General features: G+C 37.8%; 1 protein-coding gene across 1 annotated transcript; it reads right to left on the minus strand.

Moving 5' to 3' along the window:
* Positions 1-536: 536 nt before the first annotated feature.
* Positions 537-20,407, minus strand: LOC129678373 (centrosomal protein of 128 kDa-like; the record flags this gene model as incomplete). Its single annotated transcript, XM_055609126.1, is given in 3 exon segments — positions 537-1,626; positions 8,915-9,023; positions 20,297-20,407. Coding segments are annotated over 3 exon segments (357 nt in total), but the record flags the coding sequence as incomplete, so codon positions are not given.
* Positions 20,408-21,233: the final 826 nt, after the last annotated feature.

The following is a 21,233-nucleotide window of genomic DNA, read 5'->3' on the forward strand; positions in this document are numbered from 1 at the left end:
GTCACAGTGGACAGCAGGAGTCTGACCTACTTCTCCAAACGAGTTTCTCTTGCTCTCACCTTAGAACACTGAGAACTTCTGGGCTGAGAGAGGACAAGCCAAATCTGTTAAATACAGATTTGTTTCTAGCTGGCCAAACACATTATCGCCTTTCCCATGTATTATAAAACCAAGTGTGCTTTTGCACAGGCACACCTTTTATATTTTCTTTTTCCTTCTTATCACTGACACTTGGGAGGTCTTCAAGAAGAGGCTGCCACACTGAGTAAGTGGCCTCAGAGCTTATGCAGCATGTGGAAATTGATGTGAAACACCTCCATGTCAGGTTGTAAGAACTGCACTTACATTCACAGAGCGGAGGCGGGGGTGGGGTTCATTTTTTTCTACACCTTCAAGTGTTATGGTAAGTTAGTAAAATACATTTTGATTGAAAACACAGTGCTTTTATAAAATGTGAGAAATGTAACAAACAAGCGTATTTTAACAGACACAACATGCAATGTACATTACAAAGGAATCACTTTATTGTTCCTGCCTCTGTGCAGAGTCCTTCCACCACAGCCCAAGAGGACTCAGTTCCTGGATGATGACCCTTACTTAGGAATTTAATATAAAATTTTCTTCACTGGTAGATGGGCACAGAAAAGCAGTAAGGTATTAAAAACACTTTGATGTTGAAAAGGCTGGGATGTGAAAAGCAGTCAGGTAGCACCAAAGTATATAAGGATTCTTGCAGAGTGAATCCCACTGACCCAGGAGAGGGCTGCTGGGATCAGAACCAGAGCAAACCAAAGATCATCCAGGGTGTGACTGGGGTGATCACAGGGGGGCATTTGACTACAACAAGACAAATAAATAAATGATGTTATGAAGTCTTTACAGTGTTCTATGATTCAGCTATCATTTGTAAGTTCTTTTGCAATTAAAAATGATGATTGGAATAGTTTTAAGATATATATGTAGTGACAGACTGTTGTGATGACAGATGAATGATGACAAGCATTTAAAAGGTAGTCTAATTTTACATAGGCATCTACACAACATGTTACAACACATGAGAATTGATTAGGGAGAAAACACTTAAGAATTAATCGTGTGCAAATGCTCCTGAATCTAAACTGCTGGAAGCCTTTGCCTGGAGGGAACTCCTCTTCCTCCTTTTCGCCAGTCATTTTTGAAAGGCACCGATTATAAATTCGAGGTGGGGTTGAAAAATTGTGACACTGAAAAATGGGAAAATATAAAGCAAAACTGATCACTTTCTCTGTCGGTATGAGCTGCCTTTAAATGAGCTGTGTATCTTCATAAGTTGATATTACCTCCACTGGTTAAATTTACTCTCACTCACAAAGACTGACTGTAATACCATGTTAGCCAATGCTTCGCAGTTCCAGGGAGCCAAAACCACATGGTGTCTTTAGATAATCTGAGCCGGAGAGCAATAGGACCATAGGCTATTATTTGTTAAATACTCAAGTAAAGTTGCAAATTACATTTTGCATTTTTTGTTCTCAGATTCCTCCTTCTTGGACTGTGGGTTTGTTCCATTCAATGGTAAACTTGTGGCATCTTCCTTGATTGAAGCTGGATCTGGGGAAATGGTTTTTTTGGTAAATGCTGGCAAGGCTAGGGGAAAGAGAAAAATAAACCAACGTGAATATAAAACTTGAGCCAAAAGTCTAATCTTGTAGAAGTTAGTCAATTAGGCATTAATCTAGTTTTCTATAATTAAACTTTACATGGACTAACAAACCTGTAGCATACATAAAAAAATCAGTATATTTTCAAAAATGCAATTGATTTTTTTAAAGTTTGTATCTGAGAGTGGAAGGTGTGTGCTTTGTCAAAATACAATAATATAAGCACAAAGACTTTACAGAAAATAATTTGAAGGCCTCCTATCAGGGAATCCTCTCTGTTGCATCCTCTGGACTACTTAGCACTAGATCTAGAATCTAGGTTTACTATTTTTCTTATCTCCCTTCAAAGCCAGAGACCAGAATCTCAGTGTTGATGTGAACTTGTCCCTTGAGGTTTCAGCTCTCTGATCCCTGCTCATCCACCACTCTCAGAAACCAAAATAATAATAACGTACCATAATGTGATTATTATAATAACTCTGTATTAGAACAGATACAATCTCCCCCACGTTTGCAGCATCTGCTTTTCTCTGCCTGACCTATCTACCTCATTTAAGATGAGTCTTCGTGATTCTGTCTCCTGAACTCACCTGTGTCTTCTTCACACTCTTACGATTTCCTCGGTCCAGGCTGCCATTTCCTCTCAGTCTACTTTTATCATGCTTCTTTATTATGCTAAACAGAGTGACCTTCCTTAAAAGTAGACCAGGGTACACCCTGCTCCTGGACAGCTCTCCACCTTTATTCATCTTCTGGTGAACTTAGAATGGGATCCAGGGTCCTGCCAGTGGCTGTTCCTCTCCCTCCCTCCCTCCCTGGATCTGTTCATTCTCTCAGACCATGTGCCCTTTTCTCAGAGCTTCTGAACATTCTGCTCCTGATGCAAGGATCTCTTTTCCCACCCAACTCCAACTCGGCTGGCTTTTGTTATCACTTGCGTTTGGGTCAACTGACGCTTTCCGGAGATGCATCTCATGATCACTCAGTTCAAGTAGAATTCTTGCCCAGCATCAATCACCACTCTAAATCCTTTATTTTTTCAATTCCTTTTTTCTTCATAAGATGAGATGACCGTGTCTGTCACCTTCATTACTGCCTCCTCCAAAACCGACTTCAGACCCTGGTATATACAACACTCAAGTAGACACAAGTGACTACATTAAGAGGTTCTGCAAACTTTCTAGGTGCTTTCTAGAGAGTAACTAGAAAGTCTTTTGTTAAATTACAATAATTGGAGCTCAATTATTTAAAAATATTTAGCACTTAATTGGTCAAGAGACAAAACCAAAGCCTAGTTTAATAAAATAAGCAAAAGTGGCAGATATAGTATGCGTCCACAAAATAAATAACCCTTTAATGGACAAGAAACCTTTGTTCTCGTCTTATCAATATCCCCAACATTTCTATTGCCACATATTGTTGGCATTTGATCCTGTATGTGTAGGACAGATTACTTAAAAAGGAGCTTGTAACAGTTATTCAGGAAGGCCTTGAACCAGTAATATAGTACAAATTTTTCTGGTTTTCTGAGGACAAATGATTTTCATCCAAAAGATGTAAACTCCCATACAGAGTCCTTCAAAATGGAAACCAAGAACGCTAAGTTTTCTTTTTCTAGCAATATAAACTGAGGTAAGAAATAAAATTGATTTTCAAGGCAACTTTCCAAACTACTTTTCTGAAATTTAGAATATAACATGTATTTCTAAATTCTATAATTCAAGATAATGTTTTAAACTATTGCAAAAAAAAAAAAAAAAAAAAAAAAAAGCCACAGTCGTTTTCTTAGGTTCACTCATTTACTTTTTTTTAAAAAAATTACTTTTTAGGGCAGTTTAAAATTTACAGACAATTTGAAATCTATGTTTATTTTAAAATTTGGTTTGGAAACACTAATTCCACAGGAATTAAGCATGTTAGTCTCCGAAGCTTGGAGAGTTCTAGAAGTTACCAGACTGCTACAGACCTCATTCAAGTCTAGTCCCAGCCCTGAGAGGGACCGGCCTGGGGTCGTGGGCCTTTCATCTCAAAGGAGCTCCACATGCAGGGCAGTGGCCAGTCGCCGCTTACAAAAAGTGAAAACACGGCTCCAAAGCCGACACTGTGACCGTCTTGACTAAGCCCCCACTGTCTCCAGGCTGAAGGTAATGGAACCAGTCTTCTAAAAGAGGATCCTGACTCAGGGCCACAGCGTCCAGCCAGCCAGGATAAATTTGCTAGTGATCGTGCTTTTAATAATGGATTTCTGTGTTCTTATTTCCAATGGTAATATAAATTTACAATTTATACATTTCTTCCCTTCTTCCTGGCAGAGGGAATCTACCTTTTCATGAATTGACCTGAACTACACAAAGCTGACATAAATTACTTCTTAAAACAAACTTTCATTAATGCTGGAGCATTTTGGAGACCACAAATTATGCAGTGTTTTCCCATTTCCTTTGTTTTTTCCATGGTCAGTGGTTCTATGCTTGATTTGGTCACAGTCTCACTGGGCCCCTACATCAGCAGAATGAATGCCGTGGCCTCTATGGCACAGGACAAAAGGGGCCTCATGCAGTTCACATTCCATCACAAGCAAGAAGGTGTCTGCTCTGTGGGTCCAGAGAGTAATGTCCTTCCACGTCTACAGGGCCACAGTCATCTCCTCGCCAAGTTTCCACTCAGGTTGAAATGGTTCAGAGCTCCAAAGCCAGACTTTACACTCAATTGAGAAGTTAATAAGAAAATTGGACATTTGCTGGTCAGATATAACAACTGAGGTTTTTGTGGCAGCATTTGTCTTTATAAGAATCATTTCTAACCAAAGTGTGCATCTATACATCAGATAGCTTCAAGCTATTATAGAGAACACCCGGAGTCTCCAACTCTGCTCCTTGTAATGCTCTAGAGACAGCCACAAGCAACTTTTAAACTTTTTCTGTCTTTCCTCTACTTATGCAAAAAATGTCTACAAATGCTATTTTCTGATTTATCATTTTTAGACATTATCCACACCCACCCACTCCTTCACACCCATCTTTCCAAAAAATCTATTTCTGAAGTTTCAGTTATGTCAATACTGAGTGTTTATAACTTCATGACTATGTAAATAAACATAGCTCACAGACAACTAATAGGTAGACTGCGACAATGTTTCTTGTTTTATTTTCCTCCCCAAGTTGACTCATATCTTACTTTTTATATGTTTTTCCTTTCTATGACTATGCTTCTAATAGGTCAATTAAATTTTCTGAGTTTCTTTTTTTAATTTTTTTCTCCCTAGGTAATCAGCCACATCAGATAACATTATTTCTTTGTTTCCTAAGGATTTTCTCAATAGAGTATCTCTTTAATATGAGATTTCTTAAGTGTGTGTCAACTCAGGCCAGGAAGCAGATGAGAACAAATTCAAAGACCCACAGCCAGACATAATGCAGAGAGTAAGAAACCTCGCTTGGCATACTCAGTTCCAAATGGGATATCTCTATCAAATCCCTCATTTCAGGGCTCAGGGCACCCTGCATAGGAGGAGGCAGAAAGCGTGTAAGAGACAGAGGGGATGGAAGACAACAGGAGAATAAGGCTTTCTAAATCAAAATGACAAAAGGTCATATGAATTCACAGAGACTGAGAGAGAACGCATGGTGCCTTCCCAGATCTGCATCAGGTCCTCTACACTTAGATTATATACTTAGCTTCCAGTTCACGTTTTTATGGGTTTCCTCAGTGTGTGAATGAGTGAGTCTCTGTTTTTGTGCCTTCTTTTGGGCTCTTTTCTCTCTGTTGCTTTGATCAATGCCAATGTGTTAGTTTATGTTATATGATATTATATTATATATTGTATTATATTAATTCTATTCTATTTTATTATATAATACTTTATTATTATCCCAAAGAGGGCTGTTTTGTTTGTTTGTTTGTTTCTAATGAGAAACAGAAATGGGGTAGGTCCAGAAGAGAGGAGAGGTGGGAAGAAGCTGGCAGGAGTAGAGGGAGGGGAAACCAGAATTAGTATATACTACATGAGAAAAACTATTTTTTAATAAAAGGGCAGAAAAAAAAAAAGAATGAGTATCCATTAAAGGGATCACCAATCCTGAATATAAAAGAATGAGTAACACAAAGCCACAAACTCACTGGGATTCAAGGGCAGAGTTCTTCAAAGTTTTCCAGGCCAGCAGTGGAAAGGGAAAGAGGACATAGAAAGGAAAAGGGTGGAGAAGACAGAAGGTGACTTCAAAAGATGAGAATAAAATAACCATACTTTTCAACACTGATCTTGGATTTGGGGAAATATTTTTCCAATGCCCTCATAAAGAAAATCCTTCTCAATCTAGAATTTTGTAGCTGACCAAACTTACAATTTTATAGTCAGCCAAAGCCTTGATAAAGCATCAGTGGAAGATTCTATTTTCAGTGATACAAAGACCACAGATATTTACTTTTTTTCTCCTCAATGCACTTCCATAAAAACAAGAGGCAGAGAAGCGGGCCTAGGAAACAGGGCACAGGAGGGCATAAAGAAAAGTGTCTGGGTACACACATGCAACATGGGTTTCTCAGACAAGCTCCTTTACCCCTGGCCTGCAAGTTTTCTTTGCTCCCCAAATTTACAAACCATGTCTTGTCCATTTTGAATTGAGTTTAAAAGTTTGTTTTTAACTTATTCTTACTATTTTATGTGTACTATTTATATGCATGAGTATTTTGCCTGTATGTCTGTGCACCATGTATATGCCTGGTGCCTGCAGAGACCAGAATATAACTGGATCCCCTGGAACTGGAGTTACAGACACTTGTGAGTTACAGTGTGGATGCTGGGAGCAGAAATGCAGATCAGCTGTAAGAACAGTCGGTACTCTTAACCACTGAGCCATCTCTCCAGCCCCTCCCGGAATTTTAAGTTTGTAAATTACATTTATTTGTGTGTTTGTGTGTGTGTATGTGTAGTGTATGAGAAAGAGAGGGAAAATGTATGTACATATCATGGTATGCATGTGGAGGTCAGTGGACAACTTGCAAACATCTGTTCTTTCTGTCCATTATGTGGGTCATCAGGTTTGGCAAGTGCCTTTATCATCTTGCCAGATCTTGGTTTTTTAAAATAATCTCAACTTTTCTATTCTATTGTCCCATTCTTTCCCTTGGCCATACTTATTTTACTGTGTGCTTTCTCGGTTTTATTTTCCACGTCTCTAGTTTCTTTGACCTTCATGTTAAGAATATTTTATAATCCTGAGACCTTTTACGCTGTCTTCCCTCTTCATAGACTCTAGCTTCAGTGTCTTTTCCAGTCTGAGGACACCTTCTCTAATTATCTTATTTGACACAGGTTCTGATGTACTCTCTGCTGAGCTTGGTGCCTTTGAATTTTTGAGTACGCTAAAAGAAGTTAGAATATAATTTCTCTAAATGGAATTAGTCTGCTACAAAAACAGAAGTATTCAGCTAGTGTTAACTAAGTTTTGAAAAGTATTGGGAAAATGGGAATAATCGTGGCAGGAAAATCACAAATATTAATTAATCAATGGAGGAAAATAATTTTTTACTCCTAAAATATAGGCAGTAACAAGTATTTCTTCATTCAGACTATACTGTAAGAATAACTTTTCCTATACTTTAATTTTATTTACTTTTGAATCACCACATTTGAGTAGAAACCCATGTCTACCTATGAGGAATGTATCTTAGAAAAATGATCAAGGCTGGTCACAAGATAGTACAATCAAAAGCTAAATCTCTTTGAATGTCTGTTATAATATTAAATATAATTCTCATAACCTTGATATTTCCTATTTCATGTCTTCTAACCACTTCCGTTTAGGAGCCATTTAAGCAAAATTAATAGGCAGTAGGAAAATGGCTGCTATACTCCACTCATGATCCTCTTATCTCCAGGCTTTTCAGTGTATTAGTAGGTGGGACTTCTAATGTTCTGAGGTACTCAGTTCCTTTCTTCCTGGTTAATATTAACCCAAGGAAATTTTTACACTGCTTAAAATGAAAGACACAATTTCTGCCCTGTATATTAACCAAATTCGGTGATGCCATATCCAACTCGAGACATAATCCACATTGAAGAGTGGCTACAATGTCAGAATAGCAGAGGGTTTACACAGATACAAAAATCGCTTGGTAAAATTATTAAGATGGGAAAGAGAAAATGCTTAGCTTTTGGAATAAAATAATCATGATATAATGAAAACTAAACCATTTGTCAGAAACTGATAAATATTTATTAAATGAATCCATGAATATAAATAAGCAAAAATGAGAGACATCACCTTTGGATTTGACCTACTTCTTTTAACACTTATTTTGGTATATTATTTTATAGCGGACTAACTATTTTAAATGACAGAATTATCAAATTTAATGTATAACCCTCCAGGTATAATAAATTGAAGAACTAAATTGTTATGCAAATTAGAATCTATTAAATAATATTTTAATCCCAATAGCTAGATAAAAGTAGGCTTCAAAAAAGGACTTGTATATTCATTTACCTAATTTAATTGAATATTAATTGGACTTTTAATATGTGGTGAGCTAAGGAAACAATGGTGAACAAAGCAGACATCACTCATGTTTTCATTGAGTTCAATCTGTGGTGGAGGCATAATAAATCATAAATGAAAAGTCACTCAAATTATTTTAAAAAAACCTATATATTTATTATCCTAAGATTTATAAAAATATATTGTACTGAGTTAGGGGTATTTAAAGTAGAAACTCCTATAAAACCACAGCTAATGCCTTCTCTAAGGATGAAGTACAGATGCTCAACTCTGGGACACATGGCAGTACCTGGCTCCTGGGCTGCTGAACCATGACATTTTCCTGTTGTCACAGGGTACAATCAGTGACATTTGGTGTGCACTCATGTATGTGTTATTATTATTTATACAAATAAATACATCAGAATAGTTATATTAAAAAAATCTTCCCTTCTTGATGATTTTATTTTCTTACAAAATAATTTTCTTTATCTGAGCAGCAACAGTTAACAATCTTTAAACCAAAAATGGTTTTAATTAACAATTTTACTATGGATGATTTACTTTAAGTTTTCTTTAAAAAGTTTGAGGTCTAAAAGGAATTCCATGTTTTTTCAGTGAATTGGTTAATATCAGAAGTGTTCTGGGGGGACTTTTTTATGATTCATAATGAAAAATTTCTCAAACTTTTGCATGAATATTATTATCATATACTGGCCTTAAACTTTAATTTCCCCGTGAGTTACATTTTTAAAAGATTCAATTTAATAACTGGTGGGAGACTTCATTACTTACGGTTAAAGTGTGAAAACCGTGGACCAGACAGGAAGTAACTGCGGTTCTGCCAAGCCGATGCGTGATCTAGGGCAAGAGCGTGGGAACTTTCGAAAATGGGCCTGTCGTCCTGAGAAAGAAAGGCCACACTTTAGTCCCATGGCCACAAGGCCCATGGAACAAGTGTCACGTGAATGTACTGACTGAGAGACTGGACCTTCCTATGCCAGCTACATTACACACGCACAGGTCAGTGTTGATCAAGGCAGAAAATAAAACACGCGTGGTAAGGCATTTATATGAAAAAGAAAAAAAAAATCACTCACTGCTCTGCAGCATCACGTTTCTTTCCAGACTTTCCCTCCCCCGAACCACAAGAATAGGCTTTAGAAACACATTCACCAAACGTTGTGTTCTTTGTGTTTAGTTGTAAACAATTTTAAGTCATCGTATTATCCTAATCTTCAACTTCAGTGTTACTCCTACAACAGCCAGCGGGCACACTATGCTCTTTTCAGGCATTATTTTCCTTGGCATTTAGATGGTGTCCATGGTTTTGCTTCCATAAATAACACTGTAAGAAATACCTTTAAATATGCAACCTTTTCCATACTTAGGTCTATCCCTTATGACAAATTTTTAGGTGAAAATAGTGAGTCAATAAAAACAATTTGATGTTTAAAATGTACTTTGCCAGATGGCTTTCCATATGATTATATTAATAAAATCTTACACAACCAACTTAACTAAAAATATACATAAGAGGGCTCAAGGAAATGCTCAGCATTAACATCAGGGAAATGCAAATCAAACCACCCTGAGATTTCACCTCACACAGAATGGCTAAGATCAAAAACTCAAGTGATAACACATGCTGGAGAGGATGTGGAGAAAGAGGAACCCTCTTCCATTGCTAGTGGGAATGCAAACTGGTACAACCACTTTGGAAATCAATCTGGCGCTTTCTCAGACAATTAGGAATAGTGCTTCCTCAAGATCCAGCTATACCACTCCTGGGCATATATTGAAAATATGCTCAAGTACACAACAAGGACATTTGTTCAACCATGTTCGTAGCAGCTTTATTCATAATAGCCAGAACCTGGAAACAACCCAGATGTCCCTCTTTGGAGGAATGGATACAGAAATTGTGGTATTTTTACACAATGGAATACTACTCAGCAATTAAGAAATCATAAAGGAAATCATAAAATTTGCAGGCAAATGGTGGCATCTAGAAAAGATCATCCTGAGTGAGGTATCCCAGAAGCAGAAAGTCACATGGTATATACTCACTTATAAGTGGATACTAGACCTATAATATAAGATAACATACTAAGATCTGTACACCTAAAGAAGCTAAGCAAGAAGGAGGACCTCACTCAGAAAGGCAAACAGGATTAGACTTATTTCATTGGGCCAGAATGTAAAGGCCTCAACCCATTGAGCAATCTTGCTGGGTCAAGATTAAATTTCTTAAATATCACTGGAAGACAACAAACATTTTGTAAAGAGAAAGATGACAACGAGGTGGGACTCTCATCTAAACATACAAGGGAAAAAGACTGGCTAGGGATAACTGGTGTCTGGGAAGAGGAATCAAGAACTTTGGCAAAGATTTCACATCAAACAACTGTGGGGTGAGGTGATCTAAGGAGATATCTCAAAATATCCTTCATTCAGTAAGGCCTCACATAACATGACTATCTGTTAAATTCAGTGCCATTCTTTGGACCACCTTCACCAGATTTGTTGTTGTTTTGGATCATATATACTGTACATAAATGCAAATACACAAAGAGTTCAAAATAAAAAGCACACACACACACACACACACACACAAATAGATCCTTGTGTCCCTCTTGTTCCTCAAGTCATTGCATATTACAAGCACAGGCTCTATTACACATCTATACCAACCACCTGCTTTTTCTAATATCATTGTATGAGACAGTATTTTCTCCATTATCATTATAGCCATCATCATTTATACACCGATATATAGATCATAGTTTTATTTACATTCTCCTAGTATCCACACAATTTATCTCGTTATTTTCTTCCTAGTAAGCTGTGTGACAGACCTGTTGCTACAAAAAGGTCTGCTCATATTTTAATTTCCTGGAAGTGAAATGACTGGATGGAACATTTTTCACATCCCATAAAGTTGTTGTTCCCCACAAATTTCGATAAGCTCTGTTTTTACTTTAACATAGTTAAATATTTATAACTTCCTTTGGCTTGTCTCTTTGGGCCATCACAGGTTAAAAATATGATGTTTAATTTCTAAGTATTTGGGCATTTCCCAGACAGCTTTCTGTTTCATTTTTGCTTGTATCCCATTGTATATAATTTTTATAATTTCAATCATCTTCAAATTTTTAAAATAATTTTATCACATAGAATATAGTTGATTTTGGAGAATTTCAGTATGTACTTAGGCTGGTAGCTGGGACTGGTCTGAAAGTGTCAATTGCTGATGCTACTCTTCATTGATTCTTTTGCCAATAGCATCAATTATAAGAAAAGAAATGTTAATGTCTAAAATAACAGGCCCACTCTTGTTTACAGTTCTGTTAGCAGCTGTTGCTTCATGTGCTCTGATGCTCAGTTGGAAGTGGTCTTCCTTCCCTTCACATGGCTTACTCATGACTTGAGGGCTCATATTTCCTCTCTTTACAAGCAAGAATTATGGAGGTTTAAAGACTTCTAACATTTCATAGCCTCAAAATACTGTCATAGAGCGCTACAGAGAGGACCCAGCTGTTAAGAGTCTAGATGTAACTTTAATTCCCTGTGGGTCACAACTCCCTGTAACTTCAGATTCAGGGGATCAGCACCCGCTTCTTCTGGCTATCATGGGCACTTACACACACACATACACACAGACACACACACATGCACACAAATAAAATATAATATCTTTAAAACTTTGCCAAGACCTTCCATATCATCTTGAAACAGAACCAGCGAAATTAATTAGTCAGTTCTGAATTATGAAAAAAATTACTTCACAATTTCTTTGAACAATCAACATGCTAGAACATGAAAGGAGTACTTTCTTTTCCTATGTTGCCCTTTCACTCCTACATTGCTACTGAATCTGTGGAATCTCAATATGAATATATTTTACAAGGTGATCAAAAACTAGATGCCTTCTTTTCAATGTGTATCTATTATTTAATGAAGCTCTTTAGTACCAAGGAGAAAGAATTTATTAAAAAGGAAGACGCTTTGCAATGTTTGTAGTCCAGGCTTCTGCTTTTTAACAATTCTTTTATCCCTAAAACAAGGGCCTGTTTTTATTGCTGTCTTCAGTCTGAATAACCCAGTTAGCCAGAATTCTCTGCAAAAATTCAATGGATGAAAGAACTTGCATTTTCTAGTATTTTCCCTGGGCTTCTTCCACTTCTCTTTCATAACTCACATTGTAACTGGCTTCTTAAAAGCTGTTCCAACTTGACTCAGTTCCTCTGCTAAAGTGATATCAAATGATTAATATTTAACGATGCACACCAAATACTTCTCTCCCAGGAATGCTGTTAGTTCAACGTTTATAAGTGATACATTTAATTTTAAAGTTTTTTTCAATCTCTTCCTTTGGAGAAAAGGGGGGTGGAGTATGTATTTCTGGATCTGTGGCAGGATGTTTTTCTAAACTTCTTTTGTCAAATAATGCACATTCTCTCTATTCCCACTCCACTCTGAATATCTGATATTCCATCAGTATTCCAGAGCTTAACTTCTTCCTCAGTAAGATTCATTCTCATTGGAAAATTCGAACTGGACAGTTCATGTAAAGTTTACACTTCATGTTTCAATTTGTACTTCTGCTATTTCTGATTTTAATCACTAGGGTGGGTCTTTGATTACCAGCAGCAGCTCATTTTTCCACGCATCCACCCACAACCCTCCATGATTTGTTACAGCATTCCCTGTAGTAAGGGGAAAATAGCATTATATGCTGATATGTTGAAATTAAAATTTGCTCACTGAGATGTCCCCACCTTCGTTTCTCTTTTCTCTATGGGCCTTCTGTCCTCTTGCCCTTGCTCTCCTCAGGTCTGATCTCCATCCACTTAACTCTCTCTGCCCCATCTCCTACTTTGTCCCCTTTCTTCAGCCATCACCTCTGTCTATTCTATATCCCCTTCTGAATGAGATTTTGCGTCCTCACTTGGGTCCTCCTTATTACTTCTTTGGGTCTGTGCTTCGCTTATCCTGTACTATATGGCTAAAATCTACTTACAAGAGAGTACATAACAAGCTGGAAACCGAAGTCAGGGCAGGCTACTGGGAGGATATGAGGGGGATTCAAGCTGAGACTCCTAGTAGCACAGACCTTGGAGACTGAAGAGGACTTCCTCTAACAAGAGTAGTCTTCTAGTAATGGGTGGAAAACACCAACCCACCCACATAAACTATGACCCAAATTTACCCTACCTATGAGATGTGCGGGGATAAAGATAGAGTAGATAGAACAAAGACTGAGGGAATGCCCAACTGATGCCTGGCCCAACCAAAGACCCACCCTATCGGAGAGTGCCAGCCCCTGACCCTATGAACGATACTCTGCTAAGTGTGCAGACAGCTTGCAGACAGCCTGTTGGAGTTGTCTTCTGAGAGTCTCTACCCAGAAGTGCCTCAAAACAGATGCTGAGACTCACAGCCAAACATTGGTCAATGCAATGTATAGGGAGTCTTGGGAAATAGTGGGAGGAAAGAGAAAATGACCTGTAAGTGAAAGGAGCTCTACAAGAAAAACAACAGAGCCAATTATAGCCAGGGCCCAGAGGGGCTTGCTGAGACTGAAACATCAACCAATGACCATGCATGAACTGGACCTAAGCCCCCTACAAAGATATAGCAGATGGACAGCTTAGGCTTCAAGTGGGTTCTCTGGTAAGGGAGGTGGGGACTGCATCAGACTCACTTGCTAACTTTTAGATTACTTTCCCCTGGGGGCACTGCCTTGACGGGCCACAGGGGAAGAGGACGTATTCAGTCCTAATGCAACTTGATGAGGTAGGTGGATGGGAAAAGGAACGCCCCTTTTTGGAGGTCAAGAAAGAGGAAGAGGGAAGAGGAGGAGGGAAGGGGCTACAAGGATGTAAAGTGAATAAAATAAATGAGAAAAGAAAAATGAAAAAAAAAAAAGATCACTTGGCTAAGAAATTCTGGTTGCAGAACTGTATAATTCCATACATACCAAAATGAATTTAAATAAACAAATGTAAACTCATAAAAAAATTTGCTCACTGTAGATGCTGGCACATAGGAAACTGCTATTCTTGAAACTATAGGTCCTTTTCTCTTCTTTTTCTTTGTTAAAAGAGTGTATGTAGCCTAAGCCACAGATCCTAAGCTCCTTCTGTAAGTGCAGGAATTGCAGGTGGGAGCCATCCTGCTCAGCTATACATAAGGGGTTGTACCAGATCACCCTAAGTCCTTTCACCACTAATACTTTATTATCTGAGCCTGAACTGAACTCCCAACTATGCGGGCCAGCTTTTCTATAGGAAATCTAAACTGATTTAACAACACTATAAACCTTAAGCAACATTCATGATTAGAGTAACAGACTGATGAAAACTGGACTCAATGGTACATCAAGAAAATTCTGTGTTATATAAGACCATTTGATGGATCTTTAGGAAGTTTTCGATCAGTATTAGTAAGTATTATTTAATTATTGACAGTTGTATAAACTTCTATATTCTACACCAAGGGAACTGGAGTATATAGAATAAAGCTGTAAAGGGATAAAACTTAATATGCTTAACTGAGTTATCACTTCTGATCCATAGCTGTTTTCAGATTAAGAAAAAAAAAGCTCCAGTTCAATCTGGGTTGTTAAAAAAAAATCTTTTGTTTGACTTTTTAAAAAGAGGGAAAAGTAGCTAAAAAAGTAGCTAAATATGGCAGCATGTAAGGCCTGATGAAGTTAAAGAAATAAAATGATTCATTTTTCCACATGATTTGATTTCCAAACCAATTTGGGATGTTTCACCTGAGCATTATTGAAAAAACAAACAAACAAACAAACAAACAAAAAAAAAAAAAAAACAACCCAGCAATTAGACTCTTGTTAGACTTCTCCATTGGCTGAACCTAGAATACAATCACCACTTTATTGTACTTGCCAGCCCTTTATTCTGGGATCAAAACTGAGGCAGATGGTGTCTGTGCTAAACTGCCATGCCATATAACAACAAATGGAATTGCTTAATCCTTCATATTCACTTACACTAATGTTTTCTATCTGTTCTTAAAATTTTACCTTACACTCTATGTAAGGCTCTCCAAAGAGTGACAAATTGGTTGGGTTAAGGGATGCATAGTGATATATTTGCATAGTAATTTACATTTATTTTCTCATCAAAGATGAGGAAAAGTGGCTGTAAATGACATAATAGGGAAAGAAGGGTTAATGCTCTCTTAAGCTCTCCCATGGTTGCTCCTACTATTTCCAAGCAATGTCCATAAAATTGCATGAATAATACACCAGAGATATATTTTAGAGTATGAAAATAAAAATGTTTATGCATCACCTACAATCTTGAATTGCACTAGGAGTTGAGCACAGCATGTTTTAGAAACTAGTGTTGCAGATTTAAGTTGAAAATAGCTGACTTGGGAAAGTGCTGAATGCCATTAATTGCTATGAGCAAGGCATAAACAAATTAGAGAGATTCAACGAGGGAGAAATGACTTCCAGGAGCAAGCCAGGGACTTATATCACACACATGCTTACATTGAGCAAACACAGAAAAGGGCTTCAGCAAACTCTGTTTTCCCTTTGTAAAGACTTCGGAAAGCCATTATCAACACTTCATCACCTCGATCCTCTAATCCTGTAAAACATCTGCTTCTTTAAATACGAGCTGCACACCAACTCTTCAACTAGTAAGTTAAAAATCACGGTTTTCTTTTCAGAAACAGGAACAATGGGGAACAGGATATGCTTTCAGTGATTTTACCAAAAATTCCAGTGTTAATTAAAGCCACATATTTAGTATGGATAAATGTAACAAATGGAGATTTTTTTTTTTTTTTTTTTTTTTTTCTGGGCAAACCATGCTCCTTCGTGAATTCAGATTAGTGATGCTGTGTTACTGGCTCGCTGTGGACATTGTGTTCTATTTGAAACAGCTGGGACAGCGAGGAAGACTGCATTTCCTACAGAAACTCAATTAGGCTGGATGGAAAAGAGGCTATGAAATGCTTCTGTTGTCTACAGAGAGTCGGGGAGAGTGTGCTGGATTCAGCTTTGAGTTGAATTCTAAATATAAATGTTGAGATCAGGCTTTGTGCAATTAGCTTGGTCAGCTTTGTATAATATTATATTATCGTATTTTTCTATTATATCATGCTCTTAAAATTGTGCACACTGGGCTGCTCAAACAACAGGTTCCTAGAAATTGGATCATTTTTATCTTGCTGGTTGTCACAGGGGTAAACAGCAGGAGAGGAGCTCTAGGCCTGGGCTGAATGAAAATCTGACTTGTCTACTTTCTGCTCACGCTTCTTTCCCCGCAATGGTGTGCTCATGAGAGATGTCACACTGCTTTCTTACATAGGAGCGATAACATGAGAGAAGCCAGATGCCAACATGGTCCTGCCTTTCCAACAGCTATTTGTCAACAGCAATACAGGACTCTACAAATGAAATGCTAGCAAAGAACCTCTTCCAAATTAAGACATGAACAAAATACTTCCCTGCACCTTGTCGTCAAAAGCACCTTTCAAAAGATTCAACATCTCTGTCCTAAACCTTCAGGAAAGTTGATTGGATAACCCTTTGTTGCATCTATCCCTTTTCTTCTTTACCATCACTGTTTACATGAAGGATTTAAATTGCTAAGGGTTTGTATATATTAGTAAAAGCTAATTTAATGTTCACTGGATGCTGGATTCAGAAAAATAACAAACAAGAACATTCTCCAACTAGTGTTCAGAAAAATAAGTCCCAAATAGAAGAGAGCTCCCCAAAGACTCACAAAACATTTTATAGTATGTAAGGGAAGAAAGACTAGAGTGTCAAGTTTTCCTTTTTCTAGGTAGAAATTTGCATTTTTTTAATACAGAATGTCAAAGGTAGATATTTTAGGATTTATGGGCCATACCATTCCCATTGTACAATCCAAGCCTGCAGTAGTGCACAAAAGCAACCCACGTAACATGTACCAAATGGGTGTGGCTGTATTCCAATAAAGCTTCTGAAGTGCCCTTGTCTATGTTAGGTTCAAGCAACTTGGAGAGGAATGGGTTTATTTTATCTTATACTTCCAGGTAAAAGTCACTGAGGGAAGTCAGGACAGGAACTCAAGAAGGAAAGGAACCTGGACACAGGAGCTGATACAGAGGCCATGGAGAAGTGCTGCTGACTGGCTTGCTCAGCCTTCTTTCTCATAGAAAGGACAACCAGCCCAGTGGTAGCCCCACTTACAATGGTCTGAGCCCTCCCCCATCAATTACTAATTAAGCTTACATCCTGAAGGCTTGCCAATAGCCTTATCTTAGGGAGCCATTTTCTCAGTTGAGGTTCCCTCCTTCTCTGATGACTCTAGCTTGTGTCAAGTTGACATAAGACTAAACAGGACAGACATTTTCTCAATTAAAGTTCCTTCTTCTCAACTGTATCAAGTTGACAAAACTCTAACTAGCACAGGCCTCTTCTCTCAGTCTTTTTAAATAATTTATTGCAGAAATGACTAGTGGTGTCCATAACTGGAAAGACAGTCTCACAAAACCATCAGGCTACTACATTATTTAAGGTAAGCACCGGCTGAATTTGGTGATAATCTATATATTCATCATCAGAATGAGTAAATATGTGAAAATGTCTACAGAATATTAATTCCGGAGGATTAATATGTGGGCCTCTGCTATACTTGTATCATCTATTTCTAAGTTTCTCAAGCTTATCTCCTCATACTTCCAAGTTTTACCACCTGATTGTGTCTTCAGCTGCAAATGAAACTTTACACAGAACTATGCAGTTACTTGCTGCACATGTTAAACATTCATGCCTTTGCCATATGCTATTATGAAAATTGCACTGATTTATAGCATTCTGACACCACTAGACAGAATAGATTCACGAGATAGCAAATCATGCTGCATGGAGAAATAATGTTTTAAATGTTTAATATGTATCTAGACCTCTGTTAAACTGGTTAAACTGCTATGTAATGGAGTCATGTAGTTGTGGAGAAAACTTTTAAAACACATTAAAAATATAGTCCTATATTTTGTGACTGTAAGCAGTATGAAGTCCAAACAGTCAGTAATAGCATAGTCATCAAGAACATAGAATATTGCACCTATATAGACTAAGTTTTAAATACTGAGTCAACTATTTAATCACTCTGAAAATTTACTATGTTCTGTTTACAGGCCAAATAATATTAATCTGACAGTTGCTGTAAGGAATAGGCATGACTTCACATAAAACATGGAGTACTTGTAACAGCCTGTTCTAACATACTCAATAATTAGCAATTATTACTAGCTCCTATTGCCTGCATATCATATTCTATTGAAGTAGAAATGGATAATTCAGAATATATAGGACATTACAGGAATTTTGGCAGATGAATTAAAATGTCATACAAGACAAAAAGCTTACCACTGTAGCTAATGAAACTAACTTTAAAATTGGTTAAAAACTAAAAGAATCACAAGAAACTCTCTTAACAGAGGAGGTATCAATAATGTAGCATAACCATGCTAAGGAGGATTTACTGAAATGAGCACCATTTCTCTATCCACTGGGTTTTCTATACAATTATATTAGGAGAAAAAAACATACCTGAGAAATAATTATACTTAGCTGCAATAAGTGAATACATACAGTGTAATTGATATTCATCAATATTAAAGTGTAAAATGGACACTTTTTTCTGTAATTGTAAGTACACATCTGACCATAGAAGGATTCTCTCTGAATCAACATTCTTTATAGATGTGTTGGGGGCTGTAATTTGGTCCTGCAGTAGTCATTTGGCAATGCCTGGAGATGTTTTTGGGTGTCACAATTTGGTGTGGATGTGCTCCTGGCACGAAGGCGGATGCTGAACTGATTAGGCTTTAAAGATATTGCCAATCATTTTATAATACATAATATAGCATCTGCAACAGAAATTATCTGGCCTGAATGTCACAATGTTCAAGTCAAGGTACTTGGTTCTGGGCTAAGATCATGCAGGGCCAAGTGGGTTCAACTGTCTGCTCTCAATGGATAGTGGGGCAGGATAGAGAATGGTACTCTTTCTGTCAATATGATCAAATGTTCTCATGCATCTATGTGCTGCTTACACATTAATGTATCAGAAATCTTAGTGTGGCATTTTCCCACCTGAAAGAGTAACTAGAAATGCCAAGGCTGCAGGCTAAATATAAATGGCAAAGGATACTGGACTTCAAAATTACAGAAGAGGACATTGCAGTCAGTCCTGAAGAGACCTGATAAGCTAGGGTCAGATGGAGGGGGAGGAGGTCCTCCCCTATCAGTGGACTTGGAAAGGGGCAGGGAGGAGATGAGGGAGAGAATGGGGGGGGGGGGCTACGGCTGGGACACAAAGTAAATAACCTGTGATTAATATAAAAAAATAAAAGTATTATAAAAAATTACTTCAGTGCTAAGAGCCACTTGTCTTCTTTCTTTGTTTTTATTAAACTTTCATTTTTTGCATTAGTTATATTTTATTCACTTTGTATCCCACCTGTAGTCCCCTCCCTCATTCCTTCCCAAAGCTGCCCTTTCTCCCACATCTCCTCCCATGCCTCTCTCTAAGTCCACTGATAGGGGAGGTCCTCCTCCCCTTCCATCTGACCCTAGCTTATCAGGTCTCCTCAGGACTGACTGCAATGTCCTCCTCTGTAGCCTGGCAAGGCTGCTTCTCCCCCGGGGGGGGGAGGGGGGTGGTCAAAGAGCCAGCCACTGAGTTCATGTCAGAGACAGTCCATGTTCCCCTTCCTAGGGAACTCACTTGGATACTGAGCTGCCTTGGGCTACACCTGAGCAGGGGTTCTAGGTTATATCATGAATGGATTTTGGTTATCTTCTAACAAAAGAGGGCAATCATTTATAGTATCTTTGACCAACCAACTGACCAACGTTTTCCTGGCTCGAGAACTCTTGAGTAGCATCAATTTCCACAGAGAGATACATGCTATCATAACAATGGCATGGATTTAAGGATTAAAAAGCTAAAAGTGCAATCTTTACAAAGGCTTACAGAATTAAAAAAGTATTTTGTATATCAGGGGGAATCTTTTCTTTCCCAAGTACCCTGACACAAACAATGCCATGGCTGTTTATCAGGTTATGGACTTAAAGATGATTAATGATCCAAGACCCCCTCCAAAGGAAAAAAAAAAGTATATGAAGAACATTACTTTAAAGTTCTTGATTCCGTACTTGGTATCATCTCCACACTGTTGAAAATCTCTCTGAATTCTGTATTTAGAGTATCTGACATCAGTTTTCTCAGGTAAACTGGAAGAATCCTGGAAAAACAACAAAGGGTTTGAAATTGGTGGATGAAAGAAAAATCAGTGCTTGAAATTAGAGTAAGAAAATACTGATAAATGGGAAAGTAACTGCAATCAGCATTTAGAAAGATACATAGAGGAAAAGCAAACAGAGAAAAGGGACACACTGTACTTGGCCACAGCAATAAGATGGGTATCATACACTTAGAGAAAACTGTCCCATTTCAGCTGCTAACAACTACCAATTGCTCCACAGCTGGGGGAGGGGCAAGGATTGCATACAATTTGAAATTTAAGTTAATTAATCTTCATAACCACACAAATTCAGAGAGCAAAGAAATTAAGAAAGCAAGATGTTCAAGGCTTTCTATTTAATTTCTTCACTCCATTTTCAGGGGAAAGAAGGAACATGGCAATTAGCTAGGAGAGCCAATTATTTAGGAATTTAGTATTTGGGGGACAATTTAAAAGAAAATGAAGGTTAATGATTTTGATGTGTACAATTATCTATGGTAGGTAGAGTCTGAAATACTCTTAAAGAACCTTCATTGCACTGACGGTTCAAGTGGGAAGGAGAATTGAAATTCCAGTTCCAAGCTTTCCATTTTCTTTTTTTTTAATTTAATTTATTTTTTATTTTTATAATTTATTCATTACATACCTTGATTGAAGTCCCCTCCCTCAAGTCCTCCCAGTACCAACCATTTTCCCTCTTTCCCTCTGTCCTCTTTCCCTTAGTCTATTGAATGAGGGAGTTCTCCTCCTCTGCCATCTGCCCATAGCTTATCAAGTATCATCAGGACTGCCTGGATCCTCTTCCTCTGTGGCCTGGCAAGGATGC

Source organism: Psammomys obesus, unplaced genomic scaffold (assembly GCF_907164565.1).
Source record: "Psammomys obesus unplaced genomic scaffold, mPsaObe1.curated_primary_1811, whole genome shotgun sequence".
NCBI classification, from domain to species: Eukaryota; Metazoa; Chordata; class Mammalia; order Rodentia; family Muridae; genus Psammomys; species Psammomys obesus.